This window comes from Pleuronectes platessa, chromosome 12, assembly GCF_947347685.1.
Source record: "Pleuronectes platessa chromosome 12, fPlePla1.1, whole genome shotgun sequence".
NCBI lineage: Eukaryota > Metazoa > Chordata > Actinopteri > Pleuronectiformes > Pleuronectidae > Pleuronectes > Pleuronectes platessa.
This window is the reverse complement of record NC_070637.1, coordinates 11,282,438-11,300,708: the sequence shown is the minus strand read 5'-3', so window position 1 is coordinate 11,300,708 and position 18,271 is coordinate 11,282,438. Positions and strand designations below refer to the sequence as shown.

General features: G+C 43.1%; 1 protein-coding gene across 5 annotated transcripts in view; it reads right to left on the bottom strand.

The window, feature by feature from the left end:
* The window catches only part of macrod2 (mono-ADP ribosylhydrolase 2), a 419,150-nt gene that overhangs the window by 130,095 nt on the left and 270,784 nt on the right, over positions 1–18,271 (bottom strand). For all 5 annotated transcript variants that reach the window (XM_053435651.1, XM_053435649.1, XM_053435646.1 and 2 more), the window contains exon 6: positions 6,364–6,485. In XM_053435651.1, the coding sequence (XP_053291626.1) occupies positions 6,364–6,485 (122 nt within the window). The remainder of the gene's footprint in view (positions 1–6,363; positions 6,486–18,271) is intronic.

Below are 18,271 nucleotides of genomic sequence, written 5' to 3'. Positions count from 1 at the left end.
TATTCACCTGACATCAGAAGCAAAAGCGTTTTGAGTTTTCTGTCACAGCATTTAGCCATTGTACTCCTCTGTGACATATGGTGCTTTATCTTTATAAAGCACAGCTGCATGCAGCTTAGCGCCGCAGTCAAAGGTATAAGGTAGAAGAGTACAGGCTGGTGAAAAATGGCATTAAAATCTGGATGCACTGCGGGGAGCATCAGTCAAATCCCATTTTCCCTTCACTTTACCCCACAATTGGAAAGGTCTTTGAATGTAAGTTCACCAAATTATGTAATAAAGAAAAACTGTCTCGGATTCTGTTTCTATTACAAAGGATTTCAAAGTATGAACTAAATTTAATGCTGTGGGATACAAAAAAAAAAATAATGTTGCGTGAACCTCTCATCCCTCTACCCCAATTAATGGCACAGTTTACTTTTCTGTGATCAGAAGCCAAGTACACACACAATTAAGCCTCTATACTTCTTTAAGCCATTATAGAATTAAATATGGAGTCGCTCGCAACCGCGGACAATAATTTACGAGAAAAGGGGCAGAGAAGCGGATAGAGGCAAAGTTTGAACACGATCTATTTGGTGCATAAATGAAAATTAATTTATCACCCGAGGAGTCGGCACGCCAAAGTGGAAGAGGGTGGGGTACAAAGTCATTAAGTTTGATACGGTAGTATTTGGCAATATAAATAATGAGAGAGATCCTCCAGTGCACTTAGATACAGCAGTAAAAAACACATTTTCAAATATCACCAGCGACCTACATTAATAAAGGTGGAATCGTAAAAGTTATTTACAGCTTAGTTTATATTATTCCTGAGAACAGAGGAGATGCTTTTAAACCTGGTCGGCCAAAACACAATGAAAGATGAGGTTAAAGTCAACTTGGCGGCCCGCACCATCAGTGTGTAGTCTGTCTCAAAGACACCTCGGGGGCACGGGCACTTATCTCTATCCTACAGTGATTGTTTGTTCTTCACTTGCTGTCCCTGTCAAGTCAAGCAGCCGATCGTGTAGGGACTATCAGCTGTCAACTTCAAGCGACGCTCGCATGCTGATGTTTCACCGTAAGATATTGCTTTTGTGGGAATGCTTTTTGGGAACAGGCTCGGGCAGAGGGAAGGTAATTCTCCTAGCAGCCTTGGAATGGGCCCACAGAGAAGGGTGGCTAATCCTATCATTCTACACCATTCATCTCCAATCCACTTGGCTTTCAGCGTTTTTCTCAACGGGCAATTTGTGGCTTCCCTGTTGGATCTCCTCGAAGCCAGCATGTTATGACTACAAAACACTTCCAGGGCTGCCTGGGAGTCAGAGAGGAGGCCACTAAACGCAGTCTGCCACCCCGTCACTGTCCACAATGACAGCTGCCAACCCACTGCACACTGCCAGGAAAAGCTTAATGACAGATACTCTTGGAAAACATCAAATTGTGGCCTGTCAGCGTCAAATTAGGAGCAAAAATGAGGCTCGGTTGCACACAAGATCATTAGTCAACAACTCAAACGCTCATTGTGTGTGGATGTCACTTCCCCTCGAGACAAAAGGCCGGCGCATGCTTCTGCAACTGCGTCTGCGGCGTTTCACGCAGCTGTGTCGCAGGACTCTTTGTCATTCATGCTTCCCCAACCTTCCCCAAGCGCTGCGCGTCTTATACAGCAATTCCCCGCCAGAACACTAGGCGGAGTAATGTTTTTTGTCGAAGACGACCTTAGAGACGCCTTCTTTCTTCTTCGTCGATTGTTTATTTACATAGCCACTGCGGCTCCTCGTCAGTGACGGGTTATACAAGCGATCATACTACCGGATCTCTTCTGCCAAGTGCTCTTCTATTTGGTCCATATTCGTTCTTCTAAATCTTCCGTGATTTCCGCGTATTGTGGGACATGAAACCGAAAACTAGACTCCGGACGGGATGTAGTAGGCAGACCAATCACAAGCCTTGCGGGCTGCGTGAGGCTCGCGTCGCTTTGTCGTATAGTTAGAAAAATTGGGCGACGCACGTAAGCACGTAAGAAGAGATACATAAGCACGTAAGGGGCCCGGAAGGGCTCTTGTGCTTGCGGGCCCGTGAAAACGCAAAAGCATGCGCCGGCCTTAAGATCCTTGTTATTTTGTCTCAACAGATTCCTCCCCAAAGACTCGAAAGACAGGCTAAATTAAATTAAACAATAATGATGTTTTGGGTAAACATGGGTTTTCTATTATTCCAAAGGTCACAGTCTAAGGGTTGTTTAATATGGTCTCTAAAATGAAACAGGGTCTAAGGCTGAATGGATTCCAGATGGTGGCGTCCCCCTCCACACATGGAGTCTGTGGGGTTCTGCCTGACAGATGCTGTACTGGCTTCCAGGGAAGAATCTGAGCAGCCTTCCATGCCTAACCAAGACAGGGGACCTGCATTAACAGTCTCCTCAGTCCCATGTACTGTATAGTTTTCAGCTCTTTGGAGAGGAGGTCCCCCGGGGTCTGCCTGTACACAAATACAGTGTACAAACACACCAATGAGTGCATTGGTAAAACACACATACACACAGGGGGATACTTTGTATTTCACTACTTGATAAAAAAAAAAAAAATATATATATATATATATATATATATATATATATATATATGTATTTATTTATTCTTTCAGTGACCAGATAATGTGATATGCAGGTCTAAGTCAGTGGTTAATTTGCACCGTACAAACCCTAACACACAAATAAACTATCAACAATCTTCTGTTGTGTGTTGTCTTGTGAAAACTCTGTCCGTGTAATCTTGTGCGGATGCTGAACAGCAGTTTCCCCCAACAAGCTCTGCTGTTTCCAGATAGAATGTAATAACATGGCACGCTCCATATATCACGGCAAACATAATGAGACCTATTTAACATGTCCCGGCTCCAGCAAATAGCCTGCTGAAGCATCTTCACTCGTATCGACCCGCAAGGCAATGTTATTATCACATTCCTCTCGACAATCGATCCATCAAAAATCCATATTTCTGCCTCTATTTACTTTTTTCTTTGGGCCCCTCACCTGAGCCTCCCCTCGGAAGCAGACAACATAGTGTAGTGTAACAAGCAGTGAGCAGAGGATGGGGCTGTTTGACAGTGTGCTGCTCATCAGGCCAGAGCTGCAGCTCCACTCACAGGCTGCACAGCTCCCACGGCTCCCCTGTGTGATGTTGCAAGGCCCAGCCGGCGATGCTGGCATTCTGGTTGTGGGCTGTGGTCAGTCAGAGCCCAGGGAGCTGTGACAGCCTGCCGCTCTTTCAACCGCAGCAAAAAAGCAAAAAAAAAAATAAAGCACTGAAGCATAAGAGACCTCTAGGCGGAGAAGAAATGAGCAAAGAACATTGCACCAACACGGGCACAATCACATATTTCCAAGGAAGATACACAGAGAAAGACAGAGTATGTATGCACGTGGGCACAAATGCACACTATCACTTTCCAGTACGCACTGACTGCAGCCAAATGATTTGGAAAACACCGCTCAATAGGCCATCCGGCCATCTGATATCTATCCAGCGACGGAGACAGAGTGAGGCTGTTACAGCCTGGGCTGTTCCAGATTGCTCTCAACTTCAGTGTGGGGGTTAAACGGCAGGTTTCTTGGCTCAGGTTGATCGTCATTTTTCATCTGAAGGCCATCCCTCAGTCAGGCTCAGAACTGCATCGTATACTTGCAGTTTGCCCTGCGGGGCCAGGGGGTTGTCATATAAACAATTTGAGCACATCTACCTTGACATTTCAGCCGATAGGGGCTTGGCAAAGTATCCAGCATGAGTTTAACAACTTCAGACTGAAAAAAATATATACGTCAACAATTTAGTGTTGATATTTTTTTTTTAATGCAGCCTTTAATGCCATCAGAAGTAGGCTATTATCTCTAAAAAAAATACATCAATAAAAAAAAAATGTTGTCTGGGATTGTTTATATAACTTTTGCAAATAAACTCAATTATTTCTGAAGACTGAAGCAAAGAAACAAGAGTCTAATCCTGTGCCCTCATGATCTGCTGTCTCAGCTGCCTCACGAGGAAGATTTTATGACTTTATAGACTTATGACTATTTATTCAAGTTGTTATTTCCAAATGACTTATTTTATGGTAATGGTTAGGACGAAACTCAGTAGCCTTCCCTTAACTGAGCCAGGAATGGCCTCAGGTTGTCTAAAAGTAACATTTTCCATCTTCCCAAGTTCTGTCCCAGTAGAGCTGTAAATCAGCATACCATCACTTAGGGACAGGAAAAACTCTTCTATCGAATGTCTGACTTCTGGGGATAACAGCAAATGTTCAGTCCTGCATGCTGAGCTGCCCTAAAGTTAAGGAAAAGCATTTCAGAGCTGTAAACTGGCTCTCTTGACATGCTGCAGTCAGAAGAAGATTGGGACTGTGGCCGCTGCACTGTTTCCTGGCCTAAAGGACGGCTTTGAGCTCTCAAAACCAGGGATTAACTATCCGGCTGAAGTTCTTTTTAATCTCTCATGCTCAAGTTTATTTTGTATTAGGCTTTGTTTTGACTCCTACTCCTTTATAATGCCCTGGAATCCCCATTAGGGAGCTGGCTGTCTCGGATTCCTTAATGTAGCCCCCCCGCCATTTGCCCACTTTGTAGACCCACTTGGCGGGATGCCCGTCTTCTGTGGGATCTCTTGTTTCTCCAACACAGCGAAGCTCAGAGTGGAGTCAGATGAGTCAAAATGAGTTTGGTGAAAACTCCGAAATGTTGACTCTATGTGCTCTGCGCCAAGGGACTGCGAGTCTGTCCTTAAAAAAAAAGAATTAGGACCAGATAACCCTCAGAGCTTCTCGACAACCCACTCAAATATCAAGGCAAAGTAAAATAAATAAAGGCCACATCCGTGCTAGGAGAAAGAAACTGCTGCTTCCCGTTTGCTTTCGCTTCCGTTGTCCTCGCAGCAGGAAGAGACAGAACTGTGTCTATCACATCATGTAATGACTGCGCTCATCCGCCAAGGCCAGTCAATCACAGAACACCACTGTTTTCACTGAAGGCCTCCTCAACACAGAGCAGCTGTATAAGTACATTAGACAGGATCCGGCCTGCTCCCAGTGAAAACAGAAACTCTGTTTCTCATAAATATATGGACTATTGGATCAATAAATCACATGATAGGCCTAAACTAAATAAATCCTTGTAATGTGCCAGACACAAAGGAAGGATCAGGGCGCTTGTGGAAGAGCAGGCGAGCTGGTGGTGTGCGCCTTCACCAAGGCCGGAGGGGCGCGGTGCTCTCTGGTGTTCCCTCAGCCCATGAAGCCTCAAACCCACCAGCTTGTTATTCTGTTGTGCAAATGACATTTAAATGTAATCATCATATCTTAATAGATGCAACTGTTATTAGGGAAGTTTAAAGATCGGCAGGCATGCTGCTGATTTTCATATGACTTCAAAACACTTACAAGAACTACTTAAGTCATTTGGCTTCAGAATCCATTTAATTGCTACCCAGAGGAGTGTGTTGCCCTCACAAAAAGTCATCATCGGCGCAGGAATGTGTCATCTTTAATGAAGTTGGTGCTTATCTACGTTTCCTCTCGCTGTTGGAAAGTGCTTGCATTGATTGGCTTCTGATGAGGCCGCAGGACAGTATAGGTTGTTGCAGAAAATGTGATTTGTGGCTATTTGGTGTGATACTGATTTGTTTACCCTCTGCTGGCAGGGCCGATCCATATATCATGTGAAGCAGACTGAAGCATAAGGTCCAGAGCAGTCTTGAGGCTGGGACAGAGTGTGAATGATCGGCTGCTGCCAGCTGTGGACCCTGTGGTTATTGTCTCATCTCATTCTCTTACGTTTCAGCCCTGTTCACTAAACCTTGAGCTCTTCCAGTGTTTTTAAGATGAAAGTAAGGCACACATGCTTTTCGATGTTGGACATTTAACTTAAAAAAAACAAACAAGTAACAACACAGATCACAGCAATTTTTTTTTACCTAAAAATGTTTTGCCCAGCAACAGAAGAAAAACTGCTGTCAGCGAGCCAAGATGTGGAGTCGGATACAAAGACACCCCTTACATTTAATAATACAAAACAGAGTAGTCTACATGAAGAAGCCAAACATGGAACGTTACCATTCTGTTGTGTTCTCTGTTGTTATTGTTGTTTAAACAAAGAAAATTAAGGCTTTTCAAAACTGTATCTAAAATGAAAGATGCTAAATCCGTTTGTTCTTGTACTTTTTCCCAATTCCCTACAAATGTTCAAACGTAGCTCCTCACTGAAGGCTTACTCACTGTCGCACTAAAACACAATAACACATATAATTTGTTTCTTTCAAGCGGCACATGAGAGAGAAACATTTCTCCGGAGATGAGTGCGAGTGTGGTGGCGTTTACTGTACTCACCACAGTTCTCAGGCCATGCTCTTTCATCAGCCTCAGGGAGTTCTGGTAGCAGGAGGTGAGGTCATTGGTCTCGGATGGGCCCACATGACCTCTGGCCACCGGGCCCACAGTGTGGATCACATCTGTCAGACAGGGACAAATACACAGAGCTCCGTTCAGCACAGCATACTTCCAGCAAGGTTAAATAAGTTGGCACTATTTTTAATAGTGTCAGAATTTATAAGTACAAAGCTGGAGAACATTTTAGCCGCTTTGGCTGCCATGCCGCGGAGCACTGGAGCCAAAGTTTCTACAATCTGCAAAATCATCATCAAACACAAAATATGATAAAGTTGCTCGTCACAATGAGACAATGGGGACAGCAATAACAGCCCAGTAGCCGAAATGAATGGATTTATTCAGTAAATGAAACAGCAGCTTAGATAGAAAATCAATTACAAGATTCTTTTATGCCCTCTATTCAAATATTCATATCTCTCCCTGTACTCTCTTCCCCTTCGCATAGTAATGTCTTCACCTGTCAATCACTGGCCTCCTTGTCTGGCCTGGCTGGACTGAGGAATGCAGCATCTTAATTAAATCATAGGAGTGATGACAGGGAAATAAGGGAATGTAAGCAGTGACTTGACAGAAACAGAAATCTTCTGCTTTTCAGCCCGACTGCCCTTGGCCTTCTCAATGTTGGACAGGACGGGTCAAAGTCAATATGCAACCGGGTCTGCATCACCCACAGAGCATTAGAGAGCGGCTCATCACGTGTGTTGCATGAGGCAAACTAACCACAAGGATCTCAGTGACTAGGTTAAAAGTAACTTTAGTAAAACACAACTTCTCTCGTATGTGTGTGATTTTATTATCATGTATGCCTGTTCATTCATCAAACAGGTTATTAAGGCTTGGGTGTAATATCCTGATATGGTGAACAATAATTCATGAAGCAGTGATTGATGAATGTTTTTCTGAAGCAGACTGTGTCAGAGGCCGGAATAACCCTCTCTAACTTGATTCAGCAGTGGTTGCTGGTAAATCTCAATTCATGGCCCATTAAATATAGATCAACTATGACTAACACATTTGTAATTTAACGCTTCAAGTCTGCATTTCTGCCCAGTGAAATATTAAAGCTCGTTGACGTATGAGAGCCGAGGATTCCGACCTGGTTCAGGTGAGGGCAACCGGGGACAACACAACAGCCTGTGATTTAAAATGCAGTAACCCTCGTGTGTTTTCTTACATCTTACCTCACTTCTACTTTTAATATAAAACACTTAGCCTCACATTCACACGGTAATAATAAATGTAAGCTATATCACAACGCTGCTTTAACATCAATAATTTATGGATTAAATTTAGTTCTGAGTTGTGTGTCTGGGTGCATAATGGTCAGGATGATCGAAGGCACGCAGACCTGCAGTAATCAAGTGGTGTTCAGCGGTATTGCTTAAGGGCTGTGGTTTTGTGTTTCAGGAAAAGTAAGAAACAAGGGGCGTGAGTGATCCTTAGCTATAGGCTGAGGTTGGGCTGTAATGAGAATGGAGCTGTCCCAAGTCTTTTTCCAGAATAGCGGGCCGAAAATTGCATAGCACAATGTGGTTATAATGGGACACGTGGTGAGTTGTTTTCTGTGCATAATTCATGAAGTTTTTCACTACAAGAACTGCAACATGCCAATTAGAGTGTGGGTAAGTGCCAAAAACCCAGACTACTGGTGAATTCATGAAATGTTAAACAGCGCCTCTCTCACCAGCATCAGTACAGGTCTCCGCTCGCTTCCTCAACACATCCACATCAAATAAATATTCATACAGCTGTGGTTCTGTAAGGTGAAAGACACATCCACTTTGTAACCATGGAGGGATATTACAGAGAGGACAGTTGGTTGCTGGAGTGCTACGAAACACTTCAACAGCTGCCTCAGCATCCTCCACAAACCTAAACAAAAACGACCCCCCCCCCCCGCCCTTGGACGTGGAGGAACTGAGGTTACTTATTTTGTTCAGGGAGAAAAGGCTCAGCCATTTTCTAAATCCAACAAAATCCAATCCATTTTTAAAGTCTAGTGAGCATGTCCTGAAACAAATCCAGTCCAGCTGAGATACTCAAATCTAAATAATTAGATCCGCAATGATTACAAATACTAAATAATTGTCAGCATAGTGCTTCAGTTAATGACACTTTGACCTTGAATACACTCTTTCCTTAAGGTTAAGACTCCCTCTTACTTTATTCCTCAATGTGTTTAAAGACTTTTTATTTATTTATGATTATTTATGGTTGCTCTGTTTTTCAATACATAAATTATACAAAGATGCTCTTTGCAATAAGAGTTTGAAAACCTCTGGCAGATAATCCATCCAATGTGCGTCTTTATCACCCCTGTTCTTTTTCTCCAGGTGGAGCCAAGCGCCTCAGCTTTTATCATTATTTGCATCCATTACCTGACAAACACATTTCAGTGTATCAGTATTTTTTATTTATTTATTTTTCCTCACAGAGAGGCATATACCGGCACATATATATCATTATCTGAATGCAGCCCTCATACCAGAGGCACATAAATCTCAATCTTAGATTGGCTGAGATGATTACTAGCGGTCCTCGAGCAATGCGGGGTTGGGCTTAATTGCAGGGATGATAAAAAATGCAGAAAATGTCCTGATGAAATAGAGTCCATTAAATGGAAGCTCTTGTTTAGTATGTTGAGAGGAGATTAATCAGTCAATACCACAAAAGTGGGGAAGAAGGAGGAATTCATTTGTTGAAAATAAAGACGGAATTTCTGAATTACCTTGTAAAGTTAGAACAGCGCAGGACTACAGAGGCTAAATTATAAGACACACCACAGCCTATGGTTTGCTTTCGGAATATGAAATAAGTCATTAAGGGTTTTAACGAAACTCACACTCTATCACACATAACACAATACCCCGGCTGCATCCACTTCCTCCAAGTCCCTCACCTTGCTAATTCCACCAGTATTTAATTAGCTCTATTCCCAGCCATGTTTTTCAGCACTTTTCAACCACTATATCTGCACCAAATTTGTTTATTGTGGTCTCTTGCTTGGGGCTGCAAGGTCAGTTACACAATTGAACCTGAGAAGAATGATGGTTTCCATTCAAGGCAGGCTTTTCTTTCCCTGTGAGTCCATATAGGCTCTGCAATGGAACAAAAAAAAGTGGTGCGAGGAGCCCATTAAATGCCATAAGCAGACTGATATTGACTGACATCGTCTATTGTGGTGTGACGATGCTATTTTTTTTAACAATGTAAGTGCATTTTGCAGCATAACGACAGAGGAAGAAGGTCCATCTGCCGGGCGCCTGGTTCAACAGGGCTTTGCTTAGTCTCTTAGTTTATCATGGGTGTATTTGGGGTAAAACATGCAGTAAACCAATCAATGTTCAATCTCCCGTTCCCTTTAAAAGCCAAGTTAACATGCACCTTGGCTACAATGGCGGATTATCCAGTTAGTTGGAGGGAACACTTTCCTGCAGAAGAAACAGATCTACATGTTTACGAAGGGAAAGTGTGCGAGCAGACCCTTAGTGTGTGTAACAAGCAGAGTGTGCAGGAAGCAAACAACCTCACCTTTTCTTATTCTTATTCTACGACTACTCAGCAGGAGCTGATCTCTGCAACCTTCGACTCTTAACACGCGCACAGTAAAGTCTTGCAGTTGTTTGGTGAATATTTGTTTCAAGGCCATGGACGAGCTGTGCCATTGCATTCTTCAGCCTGTTTCAGTTTTCTAATGTGCCGTGATTAGCTGTCAGTGCTTGAAGACCGATACAATATGGTGAAGCATGTATCAGGCTGCACAATTAAAAGTCATGTTTTGGTTTGATCCTTTTTTCAAATGGTGTATACCAAGAAATTATGTGTTTGCATTTGCCCCATCCCATAACAGAAAAAAACTGCTTTATGCAGCGTGTATATTGACCCTTCTTGTGTTTCTGCTATTGTTTGAGCTCAATCATCCTTGAAAGAAATCACAGGATAAACACATTCCTGGTTAAAGGAAAGTGCTCACAGCCTTTGTCTGAACACCCTCATCCCCAGTGTGGGACTTGTCTTTTCCCTCAGTTGGTATGGGAGAGCGTGAGGCTTCTGGACCCTAGAGAGTAATGAGGCAAACACTGTATGAAGGCGAAGATGCTCCTTAATATTTACCCATCAGGTACAGGGGCGCTTTAATCACAACAGAAGTGCAAAAACAGAACTCCCACAACCCCTCCTCCAGTCACACTGATGATAAGCTTTATGTATACCAGAAATAAATTGAATTCTGGGTGTGAGAGTGTTGTTCTACAAATTCTAGCATTGTGAACTACTTGACTACTGTTGTAAAAAACACAACTGGTGGCAGCATCATTTGTAGCACATCGACACATTACATCGCACAATTTTAACACAAGGCATTGTGACAAGAGGTTTTGTTCAGTGAGCCATACATCAATACATTATTCCACAGTTGTATCACCAGTATCTGCAGTGGAACTGATCCATTTCACATGATGGTAACATGCCAGTGTACAGTATTTGTATTAGCGCTGATAAAAGAATATTCAAACACATTTAAATTATTCATATATTATATAAATTTTAGGGATTTTCCATTATTATCCATGACCAAAAAACATGTGCACTACTGCCTGATCAGAGATTGCGGGTTTGGTTTCGTCTCAGCCAGCGTTTGACCTCCTAATTGAATGTTTTCAGATCAGTTTGTGTTCTCTGGAGTTGGAGAATTTCAAAAATGTGCTCCTATTATTGAAAAACACGACTGACCTAAAGTTGTTTTGCGCTTGGCCACCCTGCAATTACCAATCACCACTCTCCTGCTTGAGACTCTACTGACGTTTGTCTGATGAAGGGAGGATGTCCATTTGTTCAAACTAGTTCCAGATTGAAACAAATCTTATCCACAAAAATATATATAAAAACCATCATCCAAACTCGACAGGACACCATTCACTGTAACGCTGCATTACATAAGGACATATAAATAACGGATAAGTACTCAATAGCAAAAAATAAAGATAAAAGCATAAACAATTGAATTAATTCTAGATGCAAGTGATTATTGATACGTCTGGGCTGCTCTGGATGGACTTGCCACACTGTGACCCCTTAATATACCGAGTGTAGAGCAAGCGTGTGAACATCTTAGATTAGCCTACTAAAATATTACTCATCTTGGGGAGAGCTGCCGGGGAATAACTATCAAGGGGGACATGCTCACTTCAAAGCCGCCACTTTCTCAGCAACCAAAAAAAAAATCTTTTGAAATATGTCGACTTCATTCAGGAGCACTTCACAGTCTAATCAATGTTTCATCCTGACTTGCCTCCGCTGACTTTGAGGCTCTTTTAACAGTCCACGTAATAACAATCCCAATAAGACCTGTACACATTTACTACGGTGCGGCTGCTCCTGAATGCTCCCATTCTCACCAACAACCCTGGAAGTGCATGTATCAACACAATGAGTACCAAAGACATGGGTGTAGTTATAGGAGCCTCATCCAGGTCCATTATTATTCACAAGAGCCAGCATACAATGATCTAACCAGTTTTGTGCCGCCCATGGCAATTATCTTCAGAATCAACAAAGCACTTAATGATTTACAGACCATTAGGAAATTCAACCAGAATTGAATTTAAATACAGTCACTGTTTTGTTTTTTTTGTCAAGCCTGCTCTTGTATGGAGAGTGGACTGCAGGTTTATGAGTGTGTGAGAGCAGTGCTCATGAAGCAATAAAGTTGTTATGACTGATGCTGGAAACCAGTGACTGCATTTGATGCACAGCACTCTGGGTTTCACTGTGGAGGCTCAGTCACCATCTAAGTCTAATTGTTAGGACTCGATTAGTACAAGGGAAAGGCTGGAGTCATTTAAATATATTGTTATATATATAGTCCCCTGATTATGAGGGAAAAGTTCCTTGAATAGCAATATCTGTGAAAGCGACATGGAGAGTGAATCACAGCTGGGTGTAGCATTAAACCCTGGGATTTGCTTTTTTAATCAATTATAAGATGTTTGCTTTTTCTTTATAACTTTACTTATGAATCAGAGAAAATTATAACCAAAACAATAAACAGAGAGAAATCTGTTGTTACACTGCTGTGCATGGGTTAAAACGTTTTCAATACCATTTGAATTCCAGCTTCATCTGTCAACAGCAGCAGTGTTCTTTTAGTTCACATACAAAATACACACTCCTACACTGCATGTTATGATAATAATAATAATTATCATCTTCTACACTGTTTATCCTTTCAGTGCCGCGGGGGTGCCGCAGTCAATCCCAGCTGACATTGATTGAGAGATGGGGTCCACTCTGGACAGGTCGCCAGCGTATTACAGGAACAGCATCCAGAGACAAACAACCATTCACACTGACATTTACGCCTTCTGTCAATTTAGAGTCGTCCATTAACATAACACCCAATCTGCATGTCTTTGGGCCGTGGGAGGAAGCTGGAGAACATGGAGAAAAACCCACAAAGACATGTGGAGAACATGCAAACTCCAAACAGAGAGAGCCCCAGTCCAACCGAGATTCAAAACTAGAACCTTCTTAAAAAAAAACACTGTGCCAGAGAATTGTCGTCGTTATTATTACTAATGACTGCTTCCACACATGACAGAAAATAAGTGTCAGTCATTGTGAACAGAAGGGGCATGTGTGCCTTTTGTAAATCATGAATCTGACTCTTCAAAGTGTTCAATGGACCATGAAAGAAAATAAGAGAAAGAGACAGAAAAGGGAGACAAAAAGAATGAGAAAGAATGAGAGAGAGAGAGAGAGAGAGAGAGAGAGAGAGAGAGAGAGAGAGAGAGAGAGAGAGAGATGGCATCTTCCTTCAAAGGGTTCTCCTGCATTTCCCGTCCCTTCATCTCTACATGTAAATCACTGTCAGATGTCAGAGAGGTACAGGGCATGTTACTGAGTTTGACAGGTGAGGTTCCGCCTGTGTAAACACATACATAGCAGTTTAGATTTCCAGAGCAACCGTGCACCCGGTTTTTCTTCCGCTACAGTGCAATGTAAAAATACAGTATAGTGTATCAGAGCTGTGTCATGCATGTGCTCCAACATTAACTAAAGATGTATGAATGTGTGTACACATACTGACTGTGAGTGGGGGAGATGGCTGCGTCCAGGCTTGTCACGGTAGTCTATGCTACACGGTGTGCAGGCACACGATGATTGCATAACTTGCCAACTGGCCCCAATGTCTTTTTTCATTATATTAATAGACATGAAACCTGTTTGGTTCATTTTCATGTGTCAGAGCTAGTGCCCACGTTTCTCAAATAAAAAAAATAAAATAAAAAAAATCTGACACTGCAATTATAAACTGGAAGTGGCTCCTGCTCACGGTAGCAGAGCTGCGTGGCCTCACAGAGTAGTGGAGTCTTATCACATGATGAGAGGAGAACAATGGGACATTGGTGGAGGGTTTGATGTCAAAGTGAAAAAGCAATGCCAAAAGGACACCTGATAACACTGAAGCCTAATTCATGCTTCTGCGTTGAAGCTACGCCGTAGCCTGCGCACAGGGGCCAAGCATTCATAGGTGTGTGTGTGATTTGCGCTGCAGTTACAACGCCAAAACACTAGTTGAGTCTTACGGTTTCAGGTCCGCCTATTCAAAAATTCTCTGGCGTCTCTGTTTACTTCAGAACAATAGCGAGGGTTACTAAGTGGATCCTGTCGGAGATGGAGCTGATGGATTTTTAAGGGAAAATTACTTTTTCTCAATGAGCAACTTAGCAACAAAGAAAAGCAAGCTGTCGTCTGCGTATGGTCCTTCAACTCAATTAAAAAATGGTGGCGAGTCTGAGAGAAATGCGATCCTACCAAGCGGACCAATCACAGCTCGTCTCATCTCGATGGGTCTAGCTAAATTTTTTGGGGAGATGGACGTCAGGGTGCGGTGTAGGGCTCTTTGTATGGTACACGTCTACTCGTAGGCTATGGCATCGCTTCCACACACAAGCATGAATTGGGCAGTATGAGGCAATCTGCAAACTTTGATGAAGGTGACCGCACTTTTAGTCCACACACACAGAAACACACACACACACACACACTCCTTCAAGGACATTGGTAGGAGAATTTGTCTCATTCAAAAAACTAGGGAGGGCTGAAAAGTTAAGGATCAAAGTAAGAGCTCTACAGGTGTTGAGGTGAGATGCGTTGCTTTTTTTCTAAAACATCTGATGTAACCAGTAACATCAGTGCTGTCATGTGACTATGAGCCGATGGGAAAGTGACCACAGTGTAGCCTCCCTAACTGAGTTTCAGCATGAATAATGTGTATATATTTATGTGTTTCAGGCACCGAGGGCCGGTTGACAAGGCTCTGTTGTGGCTGTTTGATTGCTTAATCAGGTGAGTGTGTCCATACAATTAGGAATCAATAGAACTCCATAGAAAAAGCTCTTATAAAATGGTATGTGCTGTATAGTATAGTAAAACCTATGCCACTCAAATTCTAATTCCAGTAATTAAGTGTATTTCAGTGTGATTGCTGGACCGGACTCCCTCAGCATGCACACAGCTGTTCCCTTGTCGGTCGCCGAGGATTACTAAATGAAGTGTGCACACCCACTCGGACACGGAACTGGTGTTGTCATGGTGACAGAGAGTGCAGAGTGATCCCCCACTGCTCGGTGAAGCTCCAGTCGGAGAGAGAGGGGCTCTTTGCAGACCTGGAATCATCTGCCTCATGCCGAGCAGATACAGTTGTTAGTGCATTAATATTCCCTTCTTTAAAAATGGATTACGGGCGTCTTACTGATTATTCATAGGCCTGGCTTTCAAAGAGCTTTTCCATTGTGAGTGTCACCGAGATACTGTCACACTTAAACAGGCTAAGGGGTAAAGAGCAGGAGAGGCGCGGGCACAGAGGATGACGACAGAGCGGCGTGCACATGTGCAATATCACAGGAATGTGGTTGTTGATTGTGAGTGATAATTGTTTCAATACAGGAGTTCGCACAGAAGCAGAAAAAGCTCATGTTACATAAATCAATCCCTATTGACGGGCAGGCTGCTGAGCCCCCTTCAGAACCACTTTGCCACCGTTAGAGTGGGTGATCCTTGGAGTGACTCAGAAGCATGACATTTTCATAAAACCCCCGATCACTGTTTCCCCGAGCTGTCAATCACTACAGCCAGCAGTACACACACACACACACACACACACACACACACACACACACACACACACACACACACACACACACACACACACACACACACACACACACACACACACACACACACACACACACACACACACACACACACACACACACACAGGCAAGTACAATACAAGCCACGCTGCCTTAAAATGTCAACAAGCTCTTTCAGTGAATGAAAGGATTGAAAGCCATCTCTCAGCCTTCTGGCAGACATTTCCACTGCTTTACTGTGCTGAGCAGAGGGTGTGTGCCTGCATGTGTGTGTGTGTGTGTGTGTGTGTGTGTGTGTGCCACCGTATGCATTTGTCCCACTCCGAACTGAAGGACAGGCACAGTGGGGGGGCGATGATAGTTTTGTTGTACACATGCTGCAAGAATGGCCCCTGCTAGTGTCTACAGGGACGACAGGCCCAGAGTAAAGACAGAGGGAGAAAGTCATTGAGCAGCACCGCCAGCTGTTTCCACTGCTCTGGGCTTTCTATAACATTCCTCTAAGCTTGAATGAGCTGCCAGGTGACACTGCTCTCAAAAGAGCTCGCTACTCCTGGCGCTCTGCTCTTTTCCTTCTGTTTTTTTCCCCCCCACAGGTTCTCAGAGTATTCTCTCAATTCTTTTTAATAAAGTGTGAATATGAGAGTGGCTTTGCCATGCCTGTGCCCGAGGTGAAGCTGCGGATGCACAAAACAAGTCCCCCACCCACCATTTGTAGACTCAAAGAGAACACCGAGGCAACACGGTGCATAACACAGCAACGCACACAGGTGTCAAGGGAATATAGAGCATACTGTTTTATATTGTACCAGTCAGTGGGGTCAGAAGTATGAATGTGAAAGGAAACACAAACATGCATTATGTGCTTTACAGAAAACAAATCTACCCACAGACACAGAGAGAACATGACCTATACAGTAGAACAACATTGTTATAGAGCAGGACTTCTATTCCAGCAACAGAAACATCCTCAGAGCTCAGGCCGAGGGAACTGGGAGTGAACAGCGAACAAGCGAACCGGAGGCCATTTCAGCTCAACTGTCACATGAACTGCATCCACAGCATCTCACACACTCCGCGTCCACTGGTCTGTATTTGGCTGCAGTGTCTCTGCAGGTGTGTCGCGGCCACATACCTGATGTTGCCCAGAACCAGCGTGTGGTGACATTGTTGTGTGTCAGTGGAAGCAGGCTCGCTGGGCGCCATCACCTCGGTTCACGTTGTGAAGAAAATACCCGTTTATTGTACAACATGGACCCCCCCCCCCCCCCCCCCCCCCTCATGGAAACATCTGATGAGGAATCTGATGGGGCTTGTGAATGACAAACAGGTTGCCCACATTTGAATTCCACAGGCAGGTGTGTAATCTACACAGTACTATATATATATATATATATACAGGAAAAGTATACAGGAAAAGTACAGGAAAGTATTTATATATAAATACTTTCCTGTTCAGCTGCAGCAAGGTGCCCTGTTACGGCAGAGCTTTAAAAACAGCTGTTTGTTTTGTAGTATATGTAAAAACAATCAAACCACATACAGCTTCAATATGGCCTCCTGTGTCTGCAGGTGAACATGAGACTGCAATGTTGTTACCTGACTTCAACTGCATCTCATCATTTCTCTGATTAGGGCACCAAACAGCCAGGGCAGTACATCATAATTCTACAGGGGTTTGTGCAGGCAGGTCCTTGAACTGGGGAGTTGAGCCTCATGAATCTTTCAAATGTCACACACACACCCACAGACACACACACACACACACACATCTGAACACATTCATACACCAAGTTGTGGAGGCGCAGCTGCCGGGAAGACGGAAAAGCGATGTGGCCTTCACAGATGCTATTACCCGTCATTTCAATTCGCCCGACGTGGATGTGATGGAGAAAGACACTGCGGGTGGAGAGATTAGGCACGCTCTCATTCCAGCAACTTGTGCCACACGCTTCCCAAATTATCCTAATGGCGGTAATTACAAAGGCACATTCACGTCTGTGTTTGGGTAAGTAAGGGTTAGGAAATGGGAATAAATAGTATTGTGTGGCAATTATGTATGTTACACTCACAAATAGACAATCAGGCTGCGAGTCGTGCTTATTCGTTAAGAAGATTTGCTCTAATCCTGGATTCTCCTATACATAAAGGAGGTATTTTAAAACCAAAGTCAGTGTATAGTTACACACACACACACACACACACACACACACACATACACACATAATTCAAAAGTTATGAACAGCCTTTTTACTTGATTTTTCAATATTGTGCTGATTAATACACTGAGGATCATTGCTGCTCGAAAAAAAAGTATTGATAAGATGTTATGCGATGTGGCAAAAACAAATATTGAATACATACAACTAAAACAGGTGATGGAATAATAATGACGACAGCCAGGTAATAAAAGCCCATGCTGTGAAATCATAATCCAACATCTCATTTACAGGGAATTAAAGCTGGTTCTTTCTGTCTCTTTCAGCAGAAACATCACAAATCTGCTCAGGACAAGAAAACATATTTTATATGACTGCTAATAAGCAATGAATAAAGTTAACCCATGGACCTACTGTATATTATTCAATGTTTGACACTTAAATGAAAGACAACTAGGCAAGTTTTAGCGTGTGTGTGTGCGTGTGTGTCTACTGATAATGACCCTGTGTAGTTTTCTACAACTTTGTTGGTTT